At 42.9% G+C, this 27,996-nt stretch overlaps 1 protein-coding gene across 4 annotated transcripts; it reads left to right on the forward strand.

Annotated features, from left to right (window-relative positions):
* Positions 1-1,942: 1,942 nt before the first annotated feature.
* Positions 1,943-27,187, forward strand: RHEX (regulator of hemoglobinization and erythroid cell expansion). Of its 4 annotated transcripts, none has more exons than XM_070767829.1 (7): positions 1,943-2,098; positions 4,451-4,541; positions 23,148-23,340; positions 23,562-23,662; positions 24,688-24,831; positions 26,094-26,158; positions 26,621-27,187. In XM_070767829.1, the coding sequence occupies exons 3-7, from the start codon at positions 23,330-23,332 to the stop codon at positions 26,819-26,821; spliced, it is 522 nt and encodes a 173-aa protein (XP_070623930.1). In that variant the 5' UTR covers positions 1,943-2,098; positions 4,451-4,541; positions 23,148-23,329; the 3' UTR covers positions 26,822-27,187. The 4 variants fall into 4 exon arrangements, with proteins under 4 accessions (XP_070623930.1, XP_019832533.1, XP_070623932.1 ...); XM_019976974.2 differs by having other exon boundaries at positions 23,148-23,270; XM_070767831.1 differs by lacking the exon at positions 23,148-23,340.
* Positions 27,188-27,996: the final 809 nt, after the last annotated feature.

Consider the following 27,996-nt stretch of genomic DNA (forward strand, 5'->3'; position numbering starts at 1 on the left):
CAGTAGTTGTGACACATGGGCTTAGCTACTGCACAGCATGCGGAATCTTCCTGGACCAAGGATGGAGGCCACGTCCCCTGCACTGGCAGGTGGATTCACATCCAGGGATGCCCAGCTACATGGGACTGTGAGCCTTGGAGTGGCATCATGGAAGGTTCTGGTCCAAGAATGGTCCACACAGAAGAGCAGAGCAGAGTGAATTCTGCACAGCCCTGGATGCTGACATATCTATCCTGGGTTCAGATAAAAGAGAAAACAACGTAGTGAGTCAAAATCTTGGCTTGATTCCCGTAGGTTAACTGTAGCTAGAGTTAAGTAGCAGAAGACCCTGACACTCAGGAGCAGAGAGCTGTTTGTTGACAGTGTAAGGATGAACCTGAAGGGTGTGGAAAAGCCAGTTAGGAAGTTATTCTGTAAAGCTTCCAGAATGCCCATGCATTCCTAAACTTTGAGTAAGAATGTTGCTTCCTATTGCTTCCCTGGTGGCTGGGTTGCTGGGTTGGGAAGATCCCCTAGAGAAGGAAATGGCAACCCACTCCAGTGTTCTTGCCTGAGAAATCTCACGGACAGAGGAGCCTGGTGGCTACAGTCCATGGAGTCACAAAAGAATCAGACACAACCTAGTGATTAAACAAAAATAATTCTTAACATAGCCATGAGAGAAAAGAAAGCTAGCTACAGACATATTTCCACAGTGAACTGATAACACACTGCAGACGCGGAAACACCGAGCAGGGCTCGGCCCGAGAGGTGGACTTTTAACTTTGAAGAATAAAAATGTAAATATTAATAGCTGCTATATGCTGTTTACCAGGGGGCTTCCCCAATTGCTCAGTAGGTAAAGAATCCTCCTTCAATGCAGGACACACAGGAGGTGTGGGGTTGATCCCTGGGTTGGGAAGAGCCTCTGGAGGAGGAAATGGCAGCCCACTCCAGTGTTCTTGCCTGGAGAATCCCCTGGACAGAGGAGCCTGGCGGGCTACAGTCCCTGGGGTCGCAAAGAATCGGATACAACTGAGCATGATGAGCTGTTTACCAGAGAAAAGAGCATCTGTTAAGTACTTTGCCCATGTATTTGTATTAACTTTAAAAAACCTTATGAAATTTAAAAAATTAAACATTTATTATTAACCTGTGAAAAAACTGAGAGAGGTTAAGTAACTTTTCCCAAGTCACTCAGCTATCGGGTAACTGAGCCAGTTTTCAAATCTGAATATATCTGATCCAGGAGCCCTTATTCCACACTGGTTATCTTGTCCAGAGCAGGGAGGTGACATCACAGAGGCCTGCAAAGTTCTGCTTTCTTTGTTTTACATCAGGGTCATTTTATCCTCCTCCTGTTCTTCAGTCCTCAGTTTAGTCTTGGAGGGTTAGCCCGAGACCCCACACCCAAAGCCTGCCGTCAACCTTCCTTCCCTTGCTGGCACTGTCTGTCTTGCAAACTGCCCCAGCCGTCTCAGGTTGGCCCCGTTCAGCATTTAATGGCAAAGCGCTTAAAATCATCCTTACCAGTTGCCTACATCCCATACACACACTCTGAAATAAGCTACGGCCACGGCATACACAGTTTCGGAGGTGAAGCAAGCGGGAAGGGAACTTTGCCGATTTGTAGAGACCCACTTCTTCATTTCATAAAGGAAGAACATGAGCTTGCTGGTGGGAAAGTGATTCGTCCGAGTTCATGCAAGCAAATGAGTGCCAGAGCTGGGCCTTGAACCCAGGCCTCCTGCCTCCTCCTGCAGTGCCCTTTCCACTCCACCAGGCCACGCGTGTATTCGTGGTATTTAAATTTGTGTTCACACGGAGGGAAAGAGACTACTACTCTCCACAGACATAAACTGCATGGAGCAGAAGGGCAGAGCCCTGCCAAGAGAGATAGGAGGTGGTATCTGTTGCTTCACCCTGCTTTTCTCAACCGAGCTAGATCATTATCTTTGAGTAGCATGCCCCCGCCCCGTTGGAAATGATGAAACATTGGTGACTGACCTCCAGGGGCTGACAAGCTTCCGGGTGGGGCTGGGGGGTGGTGAGGGAGATGTTTCCATCAGGACACCGCTGAAACACAGGCTGGGCCCAGACCTTTCTCATGGTCCTGGGGGTAAGTATTATCTGGGCAGTAGGATTTAAAATTAGTTAAAGGGATGTGTGTCTGTTTGTGAATATAAATGTACTCAAATTTCAGAGCGGATTCTTTGTTTACGCGCTAGGATGCCAGGGTGTGGAATTCAATTGCCATCCTCTTGGAGTGAGCTTAAGATTTGGCACTGTGCACTTCACAGACCTCAGTGTCTCTCTCTTTTTGACCGCACCTGGAGGCATGTGGGATCTTAGTTCCCCAACCAGGGATTGAACCTGTGCATTGGGAGCGTGCAGTCTTAACCGCTGGATCGCCCGGGAAGTCCCTGGACATTAATTAGCCTCTTGCTCCTGAGACCTGAGATCTGTTGGCAATAGCAGCAGCAGCCTTCAGGGCTCCAGCTGGAAGGTGACTTTGGAGGCAGACAGAACCAGATCCAAAGAACTTTGCAGAATGTTTATAAGCCTCAATTTCCTCATCTACAAAATGGGTATAAAACCAGCCATGGTACAGTATTGCTATGAGGATCACAGACAATGGACATTTAGCGCCCAGTCCGGTGCTCCAGCAATAGTAGCTATAAATTAATGACTCTTTTCAAGTCATCTGTGAACCAGATCACAGAGAATACCCCGCTACGTGAGTTTTTCCCTTAAGACTCATTCTGAGCTACAAAGAACTGGGATGTTTTGCGGGAAACAAACCAGTCTGGCAGTTTAAAAATGTTATGAATGAGAATGAGAAAATGTATGCTGTCAAAGAAAAAAGCCATGCAAACATCCAGACCAGGAAAAGCCAGGCAAACATCCAGGCAAAGAAAAGCCAGCAACAATGACAGCAAAATACAATAGTTGACCCTTACATAGAGCTTCCTATGTCCTAGGAACTGCTCTAAGAGCATCATGTAGATTAATTCATTCAATCTTCACAACAGCTCTGAAAATACAGGTGCTATTCATAGTTTCTCTTTATAGTTGAGAAAACTGAGGCACAAAGGTGTTGAGTGATTTGACTGAAGTTGGTGACAGAAAGCTCTTCTGGAGGACTTCAGCACAGAAGAGTGTTCTTAGAGCAGGCCTCTTGCCATCATCTCTGCAGCCCGGGGAGCTCAGGAGTGTAGACTAGGCATTCAAGGAAGACGTGGTAATTGGGATCCTGCTCTTGTTCCTTGTATGGGCCTTGTTGTGTGGGCTTCGACAACCCTACCCAGTACAACACCTTGAGTAGGGTCAGCTGCATGATCAGCAGAGCCCAGTGCAAATAAACATCTGGGGTTCCTCTTTTAAAAATTATTAAGAATTTAAAGATGGCAACAGCAGAGCTCTAGGCCCATCATGGGGCCCTTCTGAGCATGAGGTCCTACTGAACAGAATAGGAGGTAAGCCTGTGGCCCTGAGACCCAGCAGTGAGGCAGGAACAGGGCTGGAAGCTTCCATGGTCTCACTTATCCCTCTTGACAAATCCTGTGAGAGAGGCCTTTGGTTTTCTGATTAACGGAGGAGGGCAATTAGACTCAGGGACATTAAGCGCCCCACTCCCCACCAAGCTTAAGCAGTATTTATTAATGGAAACAGATTGAATTGCAATGTGTACAGAATGTTATTAATACAAAGTGCTTTTCCCCATACATTGCCTCTAAAATTTAGAGTCTAAATATCGTGCCAGGAATCGTGGAGCTAAGTATGGACTAGACCTGGTTCCAGCCACTAAAGTGCTCACAAACTGAGCATACCCTGTAGAAGGCGTTCAGTTTCTTTAAAATCTAGTTGGTCAATTCTATAAAATTTTGTTGGCTGGCCCCTCCAATTTACCTGGAGCTTTGCAGAACTAGCAAAATGACTTCTGAATACTGCTTAAGTTACTTGCAATTGTCTTGCTGAATTAGTCTTGGCTCTAAGTTGCAATCATCTCAAGTCAGTGAGTTCAGTTCAGTTCAGTTCAGTTCAGTCACTCAGTCATGTCTGACTCTTTGAGACTCCATGAATCGCAGCACGCCAGGCCTCCCTGTCCATCATCTCAAGTAATTGTTTGTAAAAAGGCTTTCCATCAAATTACTAATCAGAAATTTAGGATGATTTGTTTTCTTCCTAAAAATTGGAAGTGCCTGCACCTATAAAGCCACGTGACTGGAGATGTGGCTTGGCTGATTGAGACTCACAGTTGCTATTTCTTGTGAATTTGAGTCTTATCGTCTATGTCACTTTAAAGGAACTCTAAAACAATAAAATATCAGAACTAAATCTGTTTAACTCATCCCCTTTAGTTTCTAGACAGGGAAACCGAGGCTCAGAGAGAGGAATCAAGGTGTCCAAGGTAGCTGAGTCTAGAAAGTTGAGCTACAATGTTGACCTGGTTTTTCATTTCATATTCCAGATGTGTCCCAGCTGCCTAGGGTGAGGTCCCTACCATGGTGACCAGAGCTGAAGCAAATCTAGGGACGATTCCTCTGATACGCAGGACAGAGGTAACACCCTAACTCTGTTGTCGTCTTCTCCGTGGGGTTTGTCAGATCCTGTTTCCTCCCTTTCACAGTGGTTTGACCTTCTCTGTTCCCTGGTGCCTGGGCACAGGGACACACGTAGCACCAAGGATCTCCCAGGACTATACAGCTTTGTTAGTTGGATTGCTTATACCTCCCATCTGAAAATCATGAGTGAGGGCCTGTGGAAATGGGTGCATTTATATAGGTAAGCCAACTTATAGGGATTTGACCCCTCTTTCTGGTCTAAGGATCAACCCCTGTTGTATACCTCTATATGCCAAGCACTTAAGTGTCTTCAATACCGTGTGTAGTGTGGTGAAGGCTCTGGCCTCAAACAGCCTGGGTTTGAATTCTTTCCCCTTCATGGGGAACTAAAGCCTGGTTCTCTCCTATGCAAAAGCAGGGCAGCCATAGTATCTACTTCATAACGTTCTTATTTTGAGGGTTAAGATAATTAAACAAGATAATTTATTCAAAATGTTTTGAATGATGCTGGCATATAGGAAGCACACAACTTGAGTTAAAAGGAAACAACTGACATCCTCATTATCCCCATAAAATTCTGGGACCAGAAGACAGAAAGCAAGTCATAGCTAGGAAGGCCAGAGCTGGGATTCCCCAGCCGGGTTCACCTAACCACTGAGTCCCTGTTTCTCACCATTTCCCTGCCCTTGCTTGTGAGGTTTCTGGGGAGCATACCCAGCTTTTCCCCATATCCTCTTATTCCCATGTGGTCAATATACAGTGAACTTTGTTGCAGACAAGCAATTCCATTACAGCTGTCCTCTACAGCCAGAGCTGGTAGATAGCTTCAGCTGGAGTGCTGTGGTCTCCATTCTCCACCCATCCATCCATCTCAGTGGCTCTTCTATGAAGATTCTATTGCATGGGCATCTCTTTTTCTTCTAAAACATTACACCTTATGCACGTCTTCTGACGATTCATCATGCTTCATCACAGCATTTCTTGTGCTTTTTGATTTTTTTTTTTACACCTTAATGTCTTGATTTTCCAAGTATAACATGAGCTCTTGGAAGTTCAGATAGCATTCTCCCCTTTTCATGGCCAAGGGTATTTCATCCAGGACCACACACAGACCACTCAATAAATATTTGATTCATTGAAATTCAGACATTTAATTTACTATCTCAATGTTCTATTAACATGGTGAGATAGAATTTAGATGTAAATAAGACATTTATGTAGAGAAATCTGGTCTCATGTTAATTTAAGCTACTCAGAATTTCTGGACTTGTTTTTACACTCTTAAAATACCTTTTTTTCCCTCATTAGAAAAAATCATCCATAACATTTCAGTACCTAACTTTTAATATTTAGGTATGTTTTCTTCCATTTCCCCGTTTTGAAGAAAGCACATTTAAACAGAGTCCCCAATTTAATTTCCATAAATGTATGTTCATGAGAAAATTTAATATGCAAAATTATTGTCAATGAATTTTCTGGATTTGATTAACAGAATCATGTGAATTGAGGGGTAATCTAATAGACATAGTTTTTTTTTTAATGATCTAGAGTTTTTTTCTTTAAAAATATTTATTCTTTTTATATTCATTTTTTACAGAGTTTTGATCATATTGTATATTGTATACTACATATATACAATAAAGTACAAGCTAAATATAACTGTCTTGTAATTTTTCATGGAAGACTCATTCTCTAGATTAATTTTTTCTAAACATAATTTTGCAAGTCTACACTATTTTTTTTTCTTTTTTTTTTTAATTTTATTTTATTTTTAAACTTTACATAATTGTATTAGTTTTGCCAAATATCAAAATGAATCTGCCACAGACAGGTATACAGGTGTTCCCCATCCTGAACCCTCCTCCCTCCTCCCTCCCCATACCATCCCTCTGGGTCGTCCCAGTGCACTAGCCCCAAGCATCCAGTATCGTGCATCAAACCTGGACTGGCAACTACACTACTTTTTAAAAATGGTTTTAAAAAGGTGGGAACCCACCTTGTTACAATTCCTTTTCAAATTATGTTCCAACCTTTCTGGCTTGTTATTATTTTTTCCTAATAAATTTTTGAATAATTTTGAGGTTTTAAAAATTCTCTCTCTAATTTTGATTGGAATTGTATTGGACCAATAAATCAATTTCAAAGCAGTTTTTTTAGTCTTCTAACTTCCCAATCTGAAACATTAGATGTCTTTCAATTAGTTTAAGTCTTTTAGGTTTCTCAGTAAATTTCTAGAATTTTCTATAAAATAATTCTCTTATAATTAAAATAATTCTTAGCACTATCTCTTGTGATGGTTGATAAGGCTCCTCGTTCCCCCTGTCCCCACTTCTATTTTCTATTATAGAAAAATAGAAAGAATGGCTGGTAATTTTAGAATATTTGTCATGCCCTTAGGACTTTCCTGAGCAGTCTCATTAATTTCACTGGTTTTTCAATTGATTCTTTTGGGATTCCTAGGTATAAAATCACATCTTTTGCAAATAAGGATAAACTTGACTTTTCCTTGCTCCATTTCTTTCATGCATAAGTTATTAGCTGACGCTCCAGCACCAGCCTGTCTGGGCGCAAAGCCTCATTAACTCTTCTCATCATCTTGGCCAACTCATTTAACTTCTCTGTGTCTGAGTTCTGTCCTCCGTAAGATGGAAGTAATAATAATAGTACCTACCTCCTAGGTAGTTGTGAGAAGCAGATGAGTAGACATATGTAAAAGTGTCAGCCACAGAGAGCCTGCTCAATAAATATTCAATATTATTTTTATAGATTGGAGGAACTTCCAGGAATTAGAATTTCTAGGATTAATTTTTTAAAATGGTTACAGCAGACATCTTCATTCTCAAATAACGGCTAAAATATTTTACCATTTGGTAAGATGTTGATTGCTGGTATAGAAGGGATATTCTTTATTAGAGTAAGAAGCAATCCTCACATTTGAACTTTAATAACATAAGAAATAAAGAAATGAGGGATAGTTAGGGAGTTTGGGATGAGCAAGTACACAGTGCTATATTTTAAATGGATGAAAAACAGGACCTACTGTGTAGCACAGAGAACTTTGCTTAGTGTTATGTGGCAGCCTGAATGGAAAGGAGTTTGAGAGACAATAGATACATGTATATGTATGACTGAGTACCTTTGCTGTCCGCCTGAAACTATCATAATATTGTTAATTGGCTATACTCCAATACAATTTAAAACATTTAATTAAAAAATAGTAAAAATGAATGAGTATTCAATTTTATCAAATGTTTTTTGGCATTTTACTGCGATCATAGTTTAAATTTTTTGATTTATCCATGTATTTATAGTATATAAATGGCAGTTCCTTAAATGATCGAGGCTTAGACTTTTAAGTCAGATGAGCTTGAATTAAAAAGACTCTTCCAGTGGGGGCACAAGGGCAAACTGTTCACTTCTTGGACAACCTCAGTGTCCTCATCTAGGAAATGGTGATGATGTCCGTTCTTGTAGAGCAAGAAGATAAAAGCCACATGGAAAACACTCAACCTTAGTTTTCATTATTGTAATAATTAATCTCCTGGATATCCCTGGAGTAACTTAAATTTATTTTTAAATTTTTATTGGAGTACAGTTTGTTTACAATGTTGTGTTAGTTTCAGGTGTACAGCGAAGAGAATCAGTCACACATATTCACATGTGTGCGTGCTAAGTCGCTTCAGTCCCGTCCGACTCTTTGTGACCCTATAGACTGTTTCCCACCAGGCTCCTCTGTCCGTGGGACTCTCCAGGCAAGAACACTGGAGCGGGTTTCCATGCCCTTCTCTAGGGAATCGTCCTGACCCAGGGATCAAACCCACATCTCCTGCAGCTTCTGCACTGGCAGATGGTTTCTTTACCACTGTGCCCCATACACACACTGCTGCTGCTGCTGCTAAGTCGCTTCAGTCGTGTCCGACACTGTGCGACCCCATAGACGGCAGCCCACCAGGCTCCCCGTCCCTGGGGTTCTCCAGGCAAGAACACTGGAGTGGGTTGCCATTTCCTTCTCCAATGCATGAGAGTGAAAAGTGAAAGTGAAGTAGCTCAGTCATGTCCAACTCCTACCGACCCCATGGACTGCAGCCTACCAGGCTCCTCCATCCATGGGATTTTCCAGGCAAGAGTGCTGGAGTGGGGTGCCATTGCCTTCTCGCTACACACACTACTATATATAAAAGAGATAACTAATAAGAACCTACTATATAGCACAGGGAACACTTCTCAATACTCTGTAATGACTTATATAGGAAAAGAAAATAAAAAAGAGTGGATATGTGTGTATGTGTGGGGCTTCCCCAGTGGCTCAGTGTTAGAGAAACTGCCTGCAATGCAGGAACTGCAGGAGATGTGGGTTTAATCCCTGGGTCAGGAAGATCCCCTGGAGGAGGACAACCCACTCCAGTATTCTTGCCTGGAGAATCCCATGGATGGAGGAACCTGGTGGGTTACAGTCCACGGGGTCACAAAGAGTTGGACATGACTGGGTGACTGAGCACACAGCACAGAGTGGCATATGTCTATCCCAATCTCTCAGTTTATCTCTCCCTCCCCTCCCTCTCATAACCGTAAGTTGTTTTCTATATCTGTGACTGTTTCTGTTTTGTAAATAAGTTCACTTGTACCATTTTTTTTTAGATACCACATATAAGCAATATCTCTGTCTGACTTACTTTGTATGATATTTTGTAGTTTGATAATTTGTAGGTTCATCCATGTTGCTGCAAATGGCCTTGTTTCCTTCTCTTTTATGGCCGAGGGCTTCCCTGGTGGTTCAAAGGGTAAAGCATCTGCCCGCAATGCAGGAGACCGTGTTCGTTCCCTGGGTGGGGAAGAGCCCCTGGAGAAGGACATGGCAACCCCACTCCAGTATTCCTGCCTGGGGAATCCCATGGACGGAGGAGCCTAGTGGGCTATATATATAGTCCATGGGGTCACAGAGAGTCGGACACGACTGAGTGACTTCAATATTCCATTGTATACATGCACCACGTTTTCTTTATGTGTTCCTCTGTGGACGGTCGGCGGACACTTAGGTTGCTTCCATGCTTGGAAACGACCCCTTTTACATGTAGCTGTCCACTTTTCCCAGCACCACTTATTGAAGAGACTGTCTTTTTTCATCCTATGCTCTTGTCTCCTCCATCATAGATTAGTTGACATATGTGTGTGGGTTTATTTCTGGGCTTCCTATCCTGGTCCATTGATCTTTATGTCTGTTTTTGTGACAGTACCATACTGTCCTGATTACTGTGAAAGTCGCTCAGTCCTGTCCTTCTCTTTGCGACCCCATGGGCTATATAGCCCATGGAATTCTCTAGGCCAGAATATTGGAGTGGGTAGCCTTTCTCTTCTCTAGGGGATCTTCCCAACCTAGGGATCAAACCCAGGTCTCCTGCATTGCATGCAGATTCTTTACCAGCTGAGCCACCAGGGAAGCCTAAGAATACTGAAGTGGGTAGCCTATCCCTTCTCCAGCGGATCTTCGTGACCCAGGAATCAAACTGGGGTCTCCTGCATTGCAGGCAGATTCTTTACCAACTGAACTATCAGGGAAGCCCCCTGATTACTGTAGATTTGTAGTAGAGTCTGAAGTTAGGGAGCCTAGTTTCCCTGTAGTAACTTTAAAAAAAATAATTTAATTAGTTTATTTTAATTGGAAGCTAACTACTTTACAATATTGTAGTGGTTTTTGCCATACATCGACATGACTCAGCCATGGGTGAACATGTGTCCCCCATCCTGAACTCTCCTCTTACTTCCCTCCCCATCCCATCCCTCAGGGTTCTCCCAGTGCATTGGTTTTGAGTGCCCTGTTTCATGCATCAAACTTGGACTGGTGATATATTTCACATATGGTAATATACATGTTTCAATGCTATTCTCTCAAATCATCCCACCCTCGCCTTCTCCCACAGAGTCCTAAAATCTGTTCTTTACATCTGTGTCTCTTTTGCTGTCTCGCATATAGGGTCATCATTACCATCTTTCTAAATTCCATATGTACTGTATTGGTGTTTTTCTTTCTGGCTTACTTCACTCTGTATAATAGGCTCCAGTTTCATCCACCTCATTAGAACAGATTCAAATGCATTCTTTTTGATGGCTGAGTAATATTCCATTGTATGTGTACCACAGCTTTCTTATCCATTCGTCTGCCAATGGACATCTAGATTGCGTCCATATCCTAGCTATTGTAAACAGTGCTGCAACGAACATTGGGGTACATGTGTCTCTTTCAATTCTGGTTTCCTCAATGTGTATGCCCAGCAGTGGGATTGCTGGGTCATATGGCAGTTCTATTTCCAGTTTTTTAATGAATCTCCATACTGTTTCTCCACAGTGGCTGTACTAGTTTGCATTCCCACCAACAGTGTAAGAGGCTTCCCTTTTCTCCACACTCTGTCTGCATTTATTGTTTGTAGACTTTTTGATAGCAGCAATTCTGACCTGCATGAGATGGTACCTCATTGTGGTTTTGATTTGCATTTCTCTGATAATGAGTGATGTTGAGCATCTTTTCATGTGTTTGTTAGCCATCTGTATGTCTTCTTTGGAGAAATGTCTGTTTAGTTCTTTGGCCCATTTTTTTACTGGGTCATTTATTTTTCTGGAATTGAGCTGCATGAGCTGCTTGTATGTTTTTGAGATTAATTCTTTGTCAGTTGCTTTGTTTGCTATTATTTTCTCCCATTCTGAAGGCTGTCTTTTCACCTTGCTTATAGTTTCCTTTGTTGTTCAAAAGCAGGCATAGAAGGAACATACCTCAACATAATAAAAGCCATATATGACAAACCCACAGCAAACATCATCTTCAATAGTGAAAAATGGAAAGTATTTCCCCTAAAGTCAGGAACAAGACAAGGGTGCCCACTCTCACCACTACTATTCAACATAGTTTTGGAAGTTTTAGTCACAGCAATCAGAGAAGAAAAAGAAATAAAAGGAATCCAGGTTGAAAAAAAAGAAGTAAAACTCTCACTGTTTGCAGAAAACATGATCCTCTACATAGAAAACCTTAAAGACACCACCAGAAAATTATCAGAGCTAATCAATGAATCGAGTAAAGTAACAGGATTTAAAATTAATAATACACAGAAATCCCTTGCATTCCTATACACTAACAATGAGAAAACAGAAAGAAAAATTAAGGAATCAATTCCATTCACCATTGCAATGAAAAGAATAAAATACTTAGGAATAAATTGACCTAAAGAAACAAAAAAACCTATAAACTATACTTAAAGAAACTATAAACTATAGTTCAGTTCAGTTCAGTTCAGTTGCTCAGTTGTGTCTGACTCTTTGCGACCCCATGAATCGCAGCACGCCAGGCCTCACTGTCCATCACCAACTCCCAGAGTTCACTCAGACTCACGTCCATTGAGTCAGTGATGCCATCCAGCCATCTCATCCTCTGTCATCACCTTCTCCTCCTGCCCCCAATCCCTCCCAGCATCAGAGTCTTTTCCAATGAGTCAACTCTTCGCATGAGCTGGCCAAAGTACTGGAGTTTCAGCTTCAGCATCATTCCTTCCAAAGAAATCCCAGGGCTGATCTCCTTCAGAATGGACTGGTTGGATCTCCTTGCAGTCCAAGGGATTCTCCAGAGTCTTCTCCAACACCACAGTTCAAAAGCATCAATTCTTCAGTGCTCAGTGTTCTTCACAGTCCAACTCTCACATCCATACATAACCACAGGAAAAACCATAGCCTTGACTATAAACTATAACTAAAGAAACAAAAGACCTATAAACTATAGGACACTGAAAAGGTTTTTTATATAAAACTATAAAACACTGATGAAAGAAATCAAAGAGGACACAAATATATGGACAAATATATCATGTTCATGGATTGGAAGAATCAACATAGTGAAAATGAGTATACTACCCAAAGCAATCTATAGATTCAATGCAATCCCTATCAATCTACCAATGGTATTTTTCACAGAACTAGAACAAATAATTTCAAAATTTGTATGGAAATACAAAAACCCTGAATAGTCAAAGCAATCTTGAGAAAGAAGAATGGAACTGGAGGAAACAACCTGCCTGACTTCAGGCTCTACTACAAAGCCACAGTCACCATACAGTATGGTACTGGCACAAAGACAGAAACATAGATCAGTGGAACAAAATAGAAAGCCCAGAGATAAATCCACACACCTATGGACAGTTTATCTTTAACAAAGGAGGCAAGAATAAACATACAAAGGAAAGAAGACAATCTTTTTAACAAGGATGCTGGGACAACTGGTCAACCACTTGTAAAAGAATGAAACTAGAACACTTTCTAACACCATACACAAAAATAAACTCAAAATTGATTAAAGATTTAAATGTAAGACCAGAAACTATAAAACTCCTAGAGGAAAACATATGCAAAACACTATCTGACATAAATCACAGCAGGATCCTCTATGACCCACCTCCCAGAGTAATGGAAATAAAAGCAAAAATAAACAAATGGGACCTAATTAATCTTAAAAGCTTTTGCACAATGAAGGAAACTATAAGCAAGGTGGAGCAACTTTTGATATAATCATGCATTTACCTCTGTATTCATAAACGAGATAAGCCTGGAGAGCCTTCCATTATTTTCTGTGCCCTATGTTCCTTAAAATTTCAAAAATTCATTTGTAACACTATCTGGATGCAGATTTTGAGTAGATAGTTTTTATACTGCTTTTAATTTCAAATAATAATAGCTGTCATTTATCAGATGCTTATTACTATGTGACAAAAGCTAGAATAACTTACGTACCTCATCTTACTTCATCTGCAGAAGTGGGTATCATTTATGTTCATCTAATCAAACCCTGAGAATTAGTGGTTATTGATTTTATCTTACAAGTAAGAAAGCAGAGACTTTGAGAGGTTAAATAATTAGACCCAACTCATGCAGAGGATGAGCTGGGATGTGAAGCCAGACTATCTGACTCCAAGTTCTCTGCCTTTAGCTGCTCGAAAGGTACCAAACTCGGATCCCAAACTTCTTTCTTGTTATTTTGCTTTGCTTTTAGTCTGTTTAAGTTTTCTGTGCCTTATGGAGTCCATTTCATTAATCTATATTTTTCTAGGAAATCGATAATTTTATTGATATTTCCACACACAGAAAAATGTCAGGAATTTCACAATTTTTGGCTTCCTCCGTTTATGTGGTTATAGCTATTATTAGTTTGGCTTATTTATGTTTCATTCTTTTCTTGATTATTCAAAACTGCATATTCAATTAGAGGACAAAAGTCTAGTAGAGTGAAGGAGACTGAATGATATAAAATAGAAATATGTATTGTTTTTCTTTCAAAATATTCCATTTCCATCCAACTACACTTTCCTTTCCCCTACTGTAATTCCATCTTTAAAGAACAGAATGTTAAGGGCCAGAAAGAGCCTTAGGAGTACTACAAGTGCTGGGCGTAGAAAGAATTTCTACCTGTCCCAGGTCACACAGGTAGCAAGTAACTGAGCCAGGAGGAGGAGCCTGGCTCTCATCTCCCTGTCTTGTTATCTTAGAGCTCAAATTCTTCATTTTAAAGACAATAAATTAATGAAAATTTCCCCAAAATCTTTTTATAAACACTTTATAAAAAAATCTTTAAAGCTACTTATTTTTTTTGCTGAAGAATTGATGCTTTTGAACTGTGGTGTTGGAGAAGACTCTTGAGAGTCCCTTGGACTGCAAGGAGATCCAACCAGTCCATTCTGAAGGACATCAGCCCTGGGTGTTCTTTGGAAGGAATGATGCTAAAGCTGAAACTCCAGTACTTTGGCCAGCTCATGCGAAGAGTTGACTCATTGGAAAAGACTCTGATGCTGGGAGGGATTGGGGGCAGGAGGAGAAGGGGACGACAGAGGATGTGATGGCTGGATGGCATCACCGACTCGATGGATGTGAATTTGAGTGAACTCCGGGAGTTGGTGATGGACAGGGAGGCCTGGCATGCTGCGATTCATGGGGTCGCAAAGAGTCGGACATGACTGAGTGACTGAACTGAACTGAACTGAGGTCCTTATTGCTTATCCATTTTAAACATAAAAGCTACTTAATTTTAAAAGATTGATCAAGTCTGCTTAGCAATATTGATTACGATTACTTTAATCCATATGATGTTTACATAAATCATCTTCTGTTGTGTTCTTTCTGAATTTATCTATCCAAAGAAAGCATGGCATCAGACAGGAAAAGCTGTGTTTTTATTATTTCACCTCTTTTAGGGGTGTACCTTTTAGAAAGGCCACGAGAGAGCTCCTTTAGCAGGAGAGGGGGAAATAAGAATGTGAATCCAGCTTCAGGGTTTCCACCAGGTTCAAAGAAAACAGAAGAAATGCTCTCGGCCCTCTGCTGACCTGTGGTTTGCAGGCAGTTGGCAGGACACTGCATTCACGTGGGGCTGGGTATCCAAACCTGAAAGAGGGCAGGACAGTCACATCTTGATGATGGAACGAGGCGTACCAAACTCTCACATGGTCCAGGCATTTTTTTCACAACTTAATTACTTCAAATTGCTCATTTCCCGGTTGTTTGGGGTATGTACACAAATGAGCAGATGTTTCTGCCGACTGTCTGATCAGCAATCTGCAATTAGCCCCCAAGGAACAACCTGCTCATTGCGGTTAGGGGCCATTAGCCACTTAAATAATGGCATCTGTCATCATTTTCAAACCTCATCCTGCCAAGATTTTATCTTCAAACTGTACTCAAAACCGAATGTCTAAGCTTCCAAAAATACACAGACCGAATTTTTATAGCTCCGCTCTAGTCACCAACTTGGTGCAGTGTTTTAGGGTTGAATAATACCTGGTAACTACTGAGTGCTTTCCACATGCCTGCCACTGTATTTAGGTCTCTATAAACGTAACTCCCCAAGCCCCGACAAGAACTCTGTGAGGTATATACTATCCTTAACCCCATTTAACAGGTACAGAAACTAAGACACTGAGAAGTTCAATAATTCACACCTAGAAGGGAACAGAACTTGGATCCGTATTGACTTTTATCTTAGATATTGAGGACACAGGTAGTGTGTCATTTAGCGAGTAAGATGCTCATAATATATTAAAATGAAAGGAGGAAGTGTAGGCAATACTGTTCTGAATAAAAAGACCAAATAAGATAATGCTTTTAACATAATGTAACATTTATCTAATGCAGTGATTCTCAACTGGGGGCAAAAGTGACTGCCTCAGGGAGACATTTGGAAACGTGAGGGGTCATTTTGGCCTGTTACATCTGTTATCGTGGTCTCCCAGGCAGTACACAAGCAGTTTTAGACAAGGAGCTGTGTGCCTCTGAATGTCCAGAGTAGTAAGAAATACTGGTAAAGTAGAATACTAATCATTTTCAGTGATGTCATAAAACTGAAGAATAGTAAGAAATACTGGTAAAGTAGAATACTAATCATTTTCAGTGATGTCATAAAACTGAAGAATAGTAAGAAATACTGGTAAAGTAGAATACTAATCATTTTCAGTGATGTCATAAAACTGAAGAATAGTAAGAAATACTGGTAAAGTAGAATACTAATAATTTTCAGTGATGTCATAAAACTGAAGAATAGTAAGAAATACTGGTAAAGTAGAATACTAATCATTTTCAGTGATGCCATAAAACTGAAGGCAAACTCCAATGCCTTCAGGGATCAGTCAGGGACTGAAAAGTACATGACTTTCCTCAGGGCATCCACGTACAAATCTTTAAAGTACATTATCAAATAAAATCATCTAGGTGTCAAATTTGGCCAGTGAGCGCCCAGATTGGGGTTTTTTAACAGAGGTTTTTCTGATCTGCAAACAAGTTTATGATCTGTTAAGCAAAGCGGAAAAGTAACTACTCAGTATGGTGCCTTGTTTCAAAAAGATTGTGTATACAAATATTTCCATACACGTACAAAGTGCATATATTTATGAAAACACAAAGATAATTTTATGGAATGAAATTTGGGTTCATTTTATGAAATGCTTTGCTTATTTGCACTTCTAATTTTTTTAATTACAAATGCCTCTTAGTTGTTGGATTTTTAATAAATAGAGAGGAGCCTTAAAAAAATGAAAACTTAGAGCATGGTTTCAGAATACAGCCCTAGTGGTATCCCTACCAACCCCTTCAGTGGAAGAAGCGGAATAACTTCTGCGATTAAGGACAAATGAGGCATTTAATATGAAGTCAGCATTCCTAAAGCATAAGAGTGCCTTTTAAAAAGAAACTGTTGATTTCCTGGCACACCGGCTTTGCTTCCAGCCCTTTCCCGTGACTTTCATGCTTTTTTTTGATTCAATAAAGCTCTCCTGGTAACATCAAATCGTTTTTCTTACGTCTGCCCCAGAAATCAGGATTAGTACCAAAATTTCCCTGAGAAGGAGAAGGAAATGGCAACCCACTCCAGTATTCTTGCCAGGAGAATTCCATGGACAGAAGAGCCTGGTGGGCTACAGTCCATGGGGTCACAAAGAGTCAGACATGACTGAGTGACTAACATACTTCCTTGAGAAATTTGCTTGAGAAATCGGTATCTGTAGAAATTTAAGTATGGCTTATCCAAAATAAGACTAGATCAGGTATTTAAAATATATCGATGCCCTTTCTTCAATCCAGTCAACTAATTTTTCAATATCATTGTTTTTCGTGAATAATCGCCTCCTCACTTCATCACTCTGGTGTTTCATTTCCAGCCTCCTGGCTCTGCAAATTTTATCCTGTGCATGTAACTTTGCACTGAACTTTCTTTCTAGAGCTAGCTGATCACTGGGGAGTATCAGATTGTCTATCAATCCGTCCTGGGACTTAGGGGAGGGGTTTGTTTGTTGTTGTTCTTCAGTTGCTAAGTCATGTCCAACAGTTTGCGACCCCATGAGCACCAGGCTTCCCTGTCCATCACTATCTCCCAGAGTTTGCTCAGATTCATATCCATTAAGTCAGTGATGTCATCCAACCATTTCATCCTCTGTCACCCCCTTCTCTTCCTGCCCTCAATCTTTCCCAGAATCAGCGTCTTTTCCAGTGAGTCAGTTCTTCACATCAGGTGGCCAAAGTATTGGAGATTGAGCTTCAGCATCAGTCCTTCCAATGAATATTCAGGACTGATTTCCTTTAGGATTGACTGGTTCGATCTCCATGCAGGCCAAGGGACTCAAGAGTCTTCTCCAGCACCACAGTTCAAAAACATCAATTTTTTGGCACTCAGGTTTCTTTATGGTCCAACTCTCACATTCATACCTGACTACTGGAAAAAATGTAGCTTTGACTGTACATACCTTTGTCAGCAAAGTGGTGTCTCTGCCTTTTAATACACTGTCTAGGTTTGTTATAGCTATTCTTCCAAGGAGCAAGTGTCTTTTAATTTTGTGGTTGCAGTCACCATCTGCATTGATTTTGGAGCTCAAGAAAATTGAAATCTGACACTGTTTCCATATTTTCCCCATCTATTTGCCATGAACTGATAGGACTGGATGTCATGGTCTTTATTTTTTGAATGTTGAGTTTTAAGCCAGCTTTTTCATTCTCCTCTTTCACCTTCATCAAGAGGCTCTTTAGTTCCTCTTCACTTTCTGCCATTATCTGCATATCTGAGGTTGTTGATATTTTCCCCAGCAATCTTGATTCCAGCTTGTGATTCATCCAGCCCAGCATTTCACATGATGTATTCTGCATATAAGTTAAATAAGCAGGGTGACAATATACTGCCTTGTCCTCCTTTCCCAATTTTGAACTAGTCTATTAATCCATGCCTAGTTCTACCTGTTGCTTCTTGTCCTTAGGTTTCTCAGGAGGCAGGTAATGTGGGCTGGTATTCCCATCTCATTAAGAATATTCCATAGTTTATTGCGATCCACACAGTCAAAGGCTTTAGAATAGCCAATGAATCAGAAGTCAATGATTTTTTTTGGAATTCCCTTGCTTTTTCGATGATTCAGCATATGTTGGCAATTTGATCTCTGGTTCCTCTGCCTTTTCTAAAACCAGCTTGAACATCTGGAAGTTCACAGATCATATATTGCTGAAGCCTGGCTTGGAGAATTTTGAGCATTACTTTACTTGCATGTGAGATGAGAGCAATTGTGTGGTAGTTTGAGCATTCTTTGGCATTTCCTTTCTTTGGGATTGGAATGAAAACTGACCTTTTCCAGTCCTGTGGCCACTGCTGAGTTTTCCAAATTTGCTGGCATATTGAATGCAGCACTTTCACAGCATCATCTTTTATGACTTGAAATAGTTCAACTGGAATTCCATCACCTCCACTAGCTTTGTTCATAGTGATGCTTTCTAAGGCCCACTTGACTTCACATTCCAGGATGTCTGGCTCTAGGTGAGTGATCACACCATCATGATTATCTGGGTCATGAAGATCTTTTTTGTACAGTTCTTCTGTGTATTCTTGCCACGTCTTCTTAATATCTTCTGCTTTTGTTAGGTCCATACCATTTCTGTCCTTTATTGAACCCATCTTTGCATGAAATGTTCCCTTGGTATCTCTAATTTTCTTGAAGAGATCTCTAGTCTTTCCCATTCTGTTGTTTTCCTCTATTTCTTTGCATTGATCACCGAGGAAGGCTTTCTTATCTCTCCTTGCTATTCTTTGGAACTCTGCATTCAAATGGGTATATATTTCCTTTTCTCCTTTGCTTTTTGCTTCTCTTCTTTTCACAGCTATTTGTAAGGCCTCCTCAGACAGCCATTTTGCTTTTCTGCATTTCTTTTTCTTGGGATGGTCTTGATCCCTGTCTCCTGTACAATGTCACAAACCTTGATCCATAGTTCATCGGACACTCTGTCATTCAGATCTAGTCCCTTAAATCTATTTCTCACTTGGAATTCCATCATCTCCACTATTTTTGTTTGTAGCAATGCTTCCTAAGGCCCACTTGACTTCACACTCCAGGATGTCTGGTTCTAGGTAAGTGACAATACCATCCCGGTTATCTGGGTCATTAAACTGTGGAAAATTCTTCAAGAGATGGGAATACCGGATCACCTGACCTGCCTCCTGAGAAATCTGTATGCAGGTCAAGAAGCAACAGTTACAACTGGACATGGAACAACAGACTGGTTCCAAATTGGGAAAGGAGTACATCAAGACTGTATATTGTCACCCTGCTTATTTAACTTATATGCAGAGTACATTATGAGAAATGTTGGACTGGATGAAGCACAGGCTGGAATCCAGATTACCAGGAGAAATATCAATAACCTCAGATATGCAGATGACACCACCCTTATGGCAGAAAGTGAAGAACTGAAGAGCCTTTTGATGAAAGGGAAAGAGGAGAGTGAAAAAGTTGGCTTAAAGTTCAACATTCAGAAAACTAAGATCATGGCATCTGGTCCCATCACTTCATGAAAAAGAGATGGGGAAACAGTGGAAACAGTGTTAGACTTTATTTTTGGGGGCTCCAAAATCACTGCAGATGGTGACTGCAGCCATGAAATTAAAAGACGCTTGCTCCTTGAAAGAAAACCTATGACCAACCTAGATAGCATATTAAAAGCAGAGACATTACTTTGTCAACAAAGGTCCATCTAGTCAAAGCTATGGTTTTTCCAGTAGCTATGTATGGATGTGAGAGATGGACTATAAAGAAAGTTGAGTGCTGAAGAATTGATGCTTTTTAACTGTGGTGTTGGGGAAGACTATTGAATCACTTGGACTGCAAGGAGATCCAACCAGTCCATCCTAAAGGAAATCAGTCCTGACTATTCTTTGGAAGGACTGATGCTGAAGCTGAAACTCCAATACTTTGGCCACCTGATGCAAAGAACTGACTCACTGGAAAAGACCCTGATACTGGGAAAATTTGAAGGTGGGAGGAGAAGGGGATGACAGAGAATGAGATGGTTGGATGGCATTACTGACCTAAAGGACATGAGTTTGAGTAAACTCCAGGAGTTGGTGGTGGACAGGGAGGCCTGGTGTGCTGTAGTCCATGGGATCACAAAGAATCAGACACGACTGAGTGACTGAAATGAACTGAAGAGATTTTTTGTACAGTTCTGTGTATTCTTGCCACCTTTTCTTAATTTCTTTTGCTTCTGTTAGGTCCTTGCCATTTTTGTCCTTTATTTATCTTTGCATGAAATGGTCCCTTGGTATCTCTAATTTTCTTGAAGAGATCTCTAGTCTTATCCATTCTATTGGTTTTCTTTATTTCTTTACATTGTTCACTTAAGAAGGCTTTCTTATGTCTCCTTGCTATGCTCTGGAAATCTGCATTCAGTTGGATGTATCTTTCCCTTTCTCCTTTGCCTTTCACCTCTCTTCTTTTCTCAGCTACTTGTAAGGCCTCCTTGGACAATCACTTTGCTTTCTTGCATTTCTTTTTCTTCGGGATGATTTTGGTCACCACCTCCTGTACAATGTTATGAACCTCTGTCCACAGTTCTTCAGGCACTCTGTATACCAGATCGAATCCCTTGAATCTATTCATCATCTCCACTGTGTAATCATAAGGGATTTGATTTAGGTTATCCCCAAATAGCCTAGTGGTTTTCTCCACTTTCTTCAGTTTGAGCCTGAATTTTACAATAAGGAACTGATGATCTGAACCACAGTCAGCTCCTGATCTTGTTTTTGCTGAGTGTATAGAGCTTTTCCATCTTCGGCTGCAAAGAACATAATCAATATGATTTTGATACTAACTGTCTGGTGATGGCCATGTGTAAAGGGGGGAGGTAGGTAGTTTCCTGGGGTCCCCTCTCACTTGGCTTGCCATCTGGATCAGTTTCCACCTCCTGCTCCCAGTGACCCCCTCATGCCATGACGAAAGTGAGTTAATGCAACACTCCTGCAGAAGGAACCACAGGAGACTCCTTCTCCAGAGATAACCTTCTGGTGCTCCTCGGCACCAGGGTGGTGGGTGCTAGGATGAAGCGGGGTAAGGGGAATTCCCCTACTTAGAACGTTCCCACTTTACATCTTCCTGACCCATCTCACATGCCGAATCTGTATGTAGTGAAGAACTCATGTCTGGATGCTGAATCCATCTTTATAAATCAAACTAAATAGCATTCTTTAAGAGTGATGATGTTAGGTATACTTTGCTCATTTAACTAGAAAAGTAAAGAGTGGATAGAGTTAGGTTCCTTTGGAGGAAGTGTCTAGAATTTATTACATCAGAACTTATTATGTCAGAAAGAGGGGACTTAAGCTAAGTATGATGACTAAATTGGGCACGTGTTGCTCCCATTTTTCTCCTTGCTTTGCTTTTGGTGGCTCTGGGTCTTCGCTGAGGCATGTAGGCTTTCTCTGGCTGCAGCGAGCAGGGGCTCCTCTCTGGTTACGTGTGCGGGCTTCTCACCGTGGTGGCTCCTCTTGCAGGAGCAGGGCTCGGTGCGCTGGCCTCTCTGGTTGCAGTGTGCAGGCTCAGCGGCGACACGCGGGCCCTGGGCTCTGGGGCTCGGGAGCTGAGGCACGCGGGCTCAGTCGTCCTGTGGCACGTGGGCTCTTCTGTGTCTCCTGCACTGGCAGCCAACTTCTTTAACCACTGGACCACCAGGGAAGTCTGCTCCCAACTTTCGACCTTACACAAGAAAGGTTGTTCCCAAAGAGTGGCTTGTTGGTTGGTAAAGGACGTAGGGGAGAAGGTAGTTTTTTCTCTCTGGCAGCTTCCAGGCTGGCCAACACCCAGCCCTGGAGAGGCGGTGGAGGCAAACCTCGCAGGCTCCCTCCTCAGCTACTGCCTCCTCTCTCTCCAAACTTAGTCCCAGTTGGATGTTGGATAGGCCCACCCAGTGCAGAACTACAGATAGAAGTAAAAAAGGCAGGACTTTCCACACTACCCCTAACACTTGGAAACCCTGATTGAGAAAATAAGCTTTATTGGCAATAAAAGGCTTTTCAGCATTTATCGTCTGCAGCAGGACAATGGGCCATCGTATGGCCCATCTTGTGCTAAGTAAAGATCATTTCAAAAGCTTTGAAACCATCTTGGCTTTGTTTTATAATACACTCCATATTCAGTGCTGTGGTCTTTATTTTTGACACTAAAAAATTTTTTTTTAATTGAAGTATAGTTGATTTACAAAATCATGTTAGTTTCTGGAGTACAGCAAAATGATTCAGAATATATATATATATATATTCTTTTTCATCATGGTTTATTACAGGTTATTAAATATAATTCCCTGTACTATACAGTAGGACCTTGTTTTTTTTTTTTTTAATCTGTTTTATATGTAGTAGTTTGTATCTGCTAATCCCAAACTCCTAATTTATTTCCTTTCAGCAGTGTGGGTGCGTGTGTGTCTGTGTGTGTGTGTGTGTGAGACATTGGTATGCTTCACAGAATCTCTCCCAGTGTATTTCCTCCTATGGGATTCCTCTGTGCTTCCAGTAGCAGGCAAGGCTCTGGAGAAGAGACGGAATGTTGGGGGTGTAGGCTTGGATGTAGAGCTCAAACCAGGCTTGACTGTAGGGCCTCAGACATGTCCCTCAGCCCTCTGGGCCTCACGTGGCTCCTTATAAGAGGAGAGTAGTGACATCTAGGTCCTAGGATTGTGTGGATCAGTTTGGAAGGCTGGGCTGCGGGGGTGCTCGGCCCTGGGACTGGCAGCAAGCCAGTGCCTACTGGCTGGCAGACACTAATACTGTTACTGCCTGTTTTGTAGATTCAAAAACTGGAATCTGGGGAGAGGAAAGGAAAGGACTCCCCAGCAGCAGAGACTGCCCAAGAGTTCTGACCCACTGCAGGTCTCCAGGCCATCCTGCCGGGGGTGCTGCGTGGAGACGAGGTACTGGAGAGAGCCCGCGCCCCACTCGCGACCCGCAGCAGCCCTGCCAGGAGCTTGTCATGCTGGCTCAGTGAGTGGTCTGGAGAGAGCCAGCTCAGGTTCCCGTGTCAGTAACATCACTTCCTGTGCACATCACCCTCCCTGGGCCCTGAAGCCTTCCCTTTCAAGAGGAAAGGGACTCAAGCCACAACAGCAGTACCTGCAGGCTGCCCCTGGCTTGGGGCAGGGATGGGTTTGCAGCCATCTCAGCACCTCCAGAGCCTCTCACCTGATTTCCTCATTTCCCAACAGGGTCATGGAGGTCTGGCATGGAGTAGTGATCGCAGTAGTGTCGCTGATCCTGCAGACCTGTCTCCTCGCAGTCATCAACTACCTGCTCAGCAGGCACATGGGTAACTGGCTCAGCGTTCTCTTCCCTCCTGGCCCCTCTCAGGGACCGTTCCCAAGCCCACAGCAAGATGAGCCCCCAAGTATCATTTGAAATCCTACTTGAGGAATCACTAGCCAGGTCACTCCACCAACCTCTTAGTGGGTTATCTGCGCTCTGACCCAGCCCATCTGTGTTTGGGAATGATGGCTGAGAGTCCTTTTGCTACCCAGACCTCCTGCCTAGAGACAAGCTTCTGTGATGCTCTTGAGGTTGGGCTCACTTAACCTGAGCATAGTAAATTTCCTTCATCACCGCCAAGGGACCTGTAGAAATGGCCTTGAATTACAAGAGAAAGGAGTATGGTTAGACTAAGATATGAGCTTAAATTTCTGAGCTGATTCGCAGTGAAAAGCAGGACGCTCTGTCTGAGGAAGACATTATAATTAGGGGAAATAAAATAACACTGCTTGGGCTGTGCTAAGACAAGGGATTGAGCAGGATGATGTAAGTCTAAGCTTCTCTTGTCATTCATTAATTTATCCAGTGCAAGAGGAAACAAAATAAAAATCCGTGCAGTTATGAACCTTGCATTCCGTGGGTAATGCAACAAACGAACAAGTAAAATGTGTGTCAGGGCACGGGAAGTATAGGGAAAAAGATGAAGCAAGGCAGGGAGGTATGAACTGGATGGGAGCCAGCATCCCTGAGATGCTGACGTTTGAGTCTAAACGTGAGGGAAGCCAGGAAGTGAGGCACGCCTACAACGTGGAGAAGCGGGGAGATTTGCTCATTATGGCGGAAGCAGAGGGGCCCGGCTGGATGGAGCTGCGCTGCGGCAGGAAGGGGAAGGGGAGTGAGGCCTTCGGCTTGGACTGTAGGTTTTACTCCAAGTGAGGCGAGGGGCACTGCAGGGTTCTGAGCAGAGGAGGGCCGAGGTTTGAAGAGATCTGTCGGACGAGTGTTCCCTCAGGAGAGCTGTGTTCACAGATCCAGGATGTGCACGACCAGGAGAACATTCACTTTTGACTCTTGCCCTGTCCCCGGTAGCCAAGGAAATCGAGCGCATACTAAAAGGGGCCAGGTCCCAGGCCCCCAGCTTATGTCCAACTCACTGCTGCCCGCCTGCTGCCGAGGAGAGGAAGGAGACTCGGGCAGAGAGGAACGTCCTGGTGCCTGAGCCCCGCTACCGGCGTGAGTACCGCTGCGAGGAGAACGTGTCATGACGCTGCTTCTGTTCTGTCTGGACTATCGGGGAGCCTCCTCGCAGAAGCCCCAGTCTTCCTGCCCAAACCACGAGCCGGAGGATTCCTCACACGCTCCCCAGTGCAGGCCAAGCCAGGCCCCTGCTTTGAGAAGGCCCCCCATCCTGTGCGGTGTGGCAGCCGCAGTGGGCTTTGCGTAGGTCTTAGTTCAGGCCTGGGGCTGTCTCTGCTCCTGTCTTTGTGACACTGTGGTGTCTTATCTTCTGCCCGCCATTAGTTAGAGCCCAGATTTCAACCACCTCTGTCTGCTCCCAGCCATGGGATCTGGGCATTTTAATAAACCTGAGTCTTGGTGACGGTTCACATCTACATCTGCCTCCGGCAAGGGCACCAACAGGAACACCACACTCCTGCTGTTTTCTCTCTCTCCCCACTTGAGAGACCCGCCACGCCACTCTCTTCACACAGTGGAAACTGCCGCTTCGCAGCAAGACATTCACTCACCAGAGACTACCCTTTCCACTGCTTTATCTTCTGGTTGATTTAAGTTTGCTCCATCCTTCTAAATTTTATCTTTTCCGTTAGAGAAATCTGGTTGTCAGGCTTCCTCCGCACCAAGATAAGGCCTCAATGCATGAGGGACACAGAAGATGCCACTTGCATGAACTCAGGGTTTCCAAGGAGGCAGAGAGGCACTGGCCTCACCATGACCCTTGATCCCAAAGCTTCCCTGAAGCCTGGCTGCAGTCAGAGACGCGGTGGTTGGCAGGGACTTCAGAGATCCTTGTCCAACCCTCACTGTCACTGGAGACAAGATCAGGGCACAAAGAGGAATGTAATCTGCCTGGAGTTAGTGACAGGCTTAGATTAGAAGCATGCCTGTGATTTCTGGGGCCAGATCTGTTTGCCTTGGGCCATAGCGGCTCAGCACATCCCGCCTACTCCCCTTCCAGCAGACAGTCTTTATCAAGCACGGGGCAGCCTTGCGGGCTTGGTATTTACTTTTAGATGGAGCTGGAAATACAGCAGGGCCTGGACTCTTGGATCTGTTCCTGGCTGTTTCCAGAGGTTTCCACTTTCTCTGCTCCATTCCCCTGTTCTCTCTGGGGGACACTGATCTCTCTCCCCTACTCCACTTTGAGTTGCTGGCTCTGCTTCTGTCTTTGTCTCATGCTTCCTTCCATCGCCTCTATACTCTCTGAACACCTTCTGGCTTCCTTTAGAAGAAGAACAATTTCTATTTTTCCCTAGATGACAGTGACACGTCCTCAGATAGCTCTGACAGCTCAAACAGCTCACCTCCCACCACCTCCCAGGTAAGGGACACTCCAGCAGTCTGGGGTCACCTGGGCTACAGAGGTGGGAGCAAGGAAGGAGGGCCATGGAGTCATTGTAGCAGCCTTTGGTGAGGGTGGTCGGGTTTTCACTCACAGGCCTGTACCAACAACACAGAGCATCCACGCAAGGTGGGTCTGAGTGGGCTCGAACAATGAAGGTGCTCACAGGAAATCCCCTTCTCCCCATGACCCAGTTACTGGCCAAAGTCCACCCTGAGTCCCGACCTCACTTGGAGAGTCTCCACATTTTTCTTCCTTAAGCCATTCGTTGCCGCAGGTACAAGGAGCAATCTCTCTCATTGCCTTGGCCCTGCTCTCAGACACGGCTACCTGGGACCCAGGTTCTTTCCCATCTGGCCCAGGGCGGGCCTCTTTGAGTTGAATACTTTCTCCAAACGTGGTAGGAATTTTGACCCAAATTTCTTTGCTTTTTCCCCCAAGGTCACCAAGGATGTCAACTACACACAAGTAGTCTTTGCAGCCCCTGGAGATCGAAGAAATGACTCTGTCCTGGACTATGAGAACATAAAAGAAGCCACAGATTATGTCAATGTCAACCCAAAGAGGCAAAAGCCCGATTTCTGGACTTTTGTGAACCCTGCTGTCTCTGAGCCAGTGGAATACACTCAAGTGGTCATGTGAATCCTGGGCTTTTTAATGGGGTGCAGTTCCTTATGAATTCTTGCACTTATTTTATAGCAAAATTACTGTTTTTTTGTTTTCTTTTTTTTTAAGACCAGGCGTAGGAGGAAAAACAAGCCTGTATCTCAGCAAGAAACATTCAGATCAGGAAGAAATTCCAGGTTAAGCATGAAAACATTGGAGCATATCAGTAAAGAAAGTGATGAAGTCTTTCTCCATAAAAATTTTTTAAAAGATTTTAATCAGCTGTAGTAGAGTTCTGTTTGACAGTCTAATGATTAAATGCCTCTCTAATCTCTTCAATTATTGGGAATAAACAACTTCCTTAAAAATTTTAAATAAATAGCAACCACCAGTTCCTCTTTTCCTCTGGCGTAACCTTGCATGCCGTTCCTTTTTGAGTGTTGGGTTTTGCTGAGTAAGCCTGCTCTGCCCTCAGAACTTTAAATAGTGCGCTTGAAAAGCTCACCATTTCACCCTTGAATCTGCTGCTGCTGCTAAGTCACTTCAGTCGTGTCCGACTCTGTGTGACCCATAGACGGCAGCTCACCAGGCTCCCCCGTCCCTGGGATTCTCAAGGCAGGAACACTGGAGTGGGTTGCCATTTCCTTCTCCAATGCATGAAAGTGAAAAGTGACAGTGAAGTCGCTCAGTCGTGTCCGACGCTTCACAACCCCATGGACTGCAGCCTACCAGGCTCCTCCATCCATGGGATTTTCCAGGCAAGAGTACTGGAGTGGGGTGCCATCGCCTTCTCCATTGAATCCGCTAGTTCTTAGGAATTAAAGATGACAGAGCCATCTTTATGTTATTAAAAAAAAAAAAACTTTCCAAATTCAATCCAATAAAATTCAATACCTATTCTTGGTTTGTGGTTGCTGTTGTTTTTACTTTTACTACCAATTTTGGTAGCAAAAGAACACTTTCTTAACCTAATTAAGTATAGTTTATCTGAAACCAGCTGATGACATGATGTTTAACTGTAAGGCCTTAGACTCAGTCTCACTAAATCATAAACAAAGTGGGAATGTCCAAAAGCCTACCATTTCCTTTACTCTCCAACATAGCTCTAGAAACTCTAATCAGTGCAGTCAAACAGTTAACGCAAACGAGGGCTGTACCTATGGGAGAGGAGGATAATTTTGTCATTGTTTGCAATATGCTAGTCCTAGAAA

This window comes from Bos indicus, chromosome 16 (assembly GCF_029378745.1).
Source record: "Bos indicus isolate NIAB-ARS_2022 breed Sahiwal x Tharparkar chromosome 16, NIAB-ARS_B.indTharparkar_mat_pri_1.0, whole genome shotgun sequence".
Lineage (NCBI taxonomy): Eukaryota > Metazoa > Chordata > Mammalia > Artiodactyla > Bovidae > Bos > Bos indicus.

What these genes read in the sequence shown, in the direction of transcription:
- RHEX (XM_070767829.1), top strand. An exon ending in CCTGCTCAGCAGGCACATGG is followed by an intron (nt 23,663 to 24,687) that starts GTAACTGGCTCA and finishes TGTCCCCGGTAG; the next exon opens with CCAAGGAAATCGAGCGCATA. An exon ending in CACCTCCCACCACCTCCCAG is followed by an intron (nt 26,159 to 26,620) that starts GTAAGGGACACT and finishes TTTTCCCCCAAG; the next exon opens with GTCACCAAGGATGTCAACTA.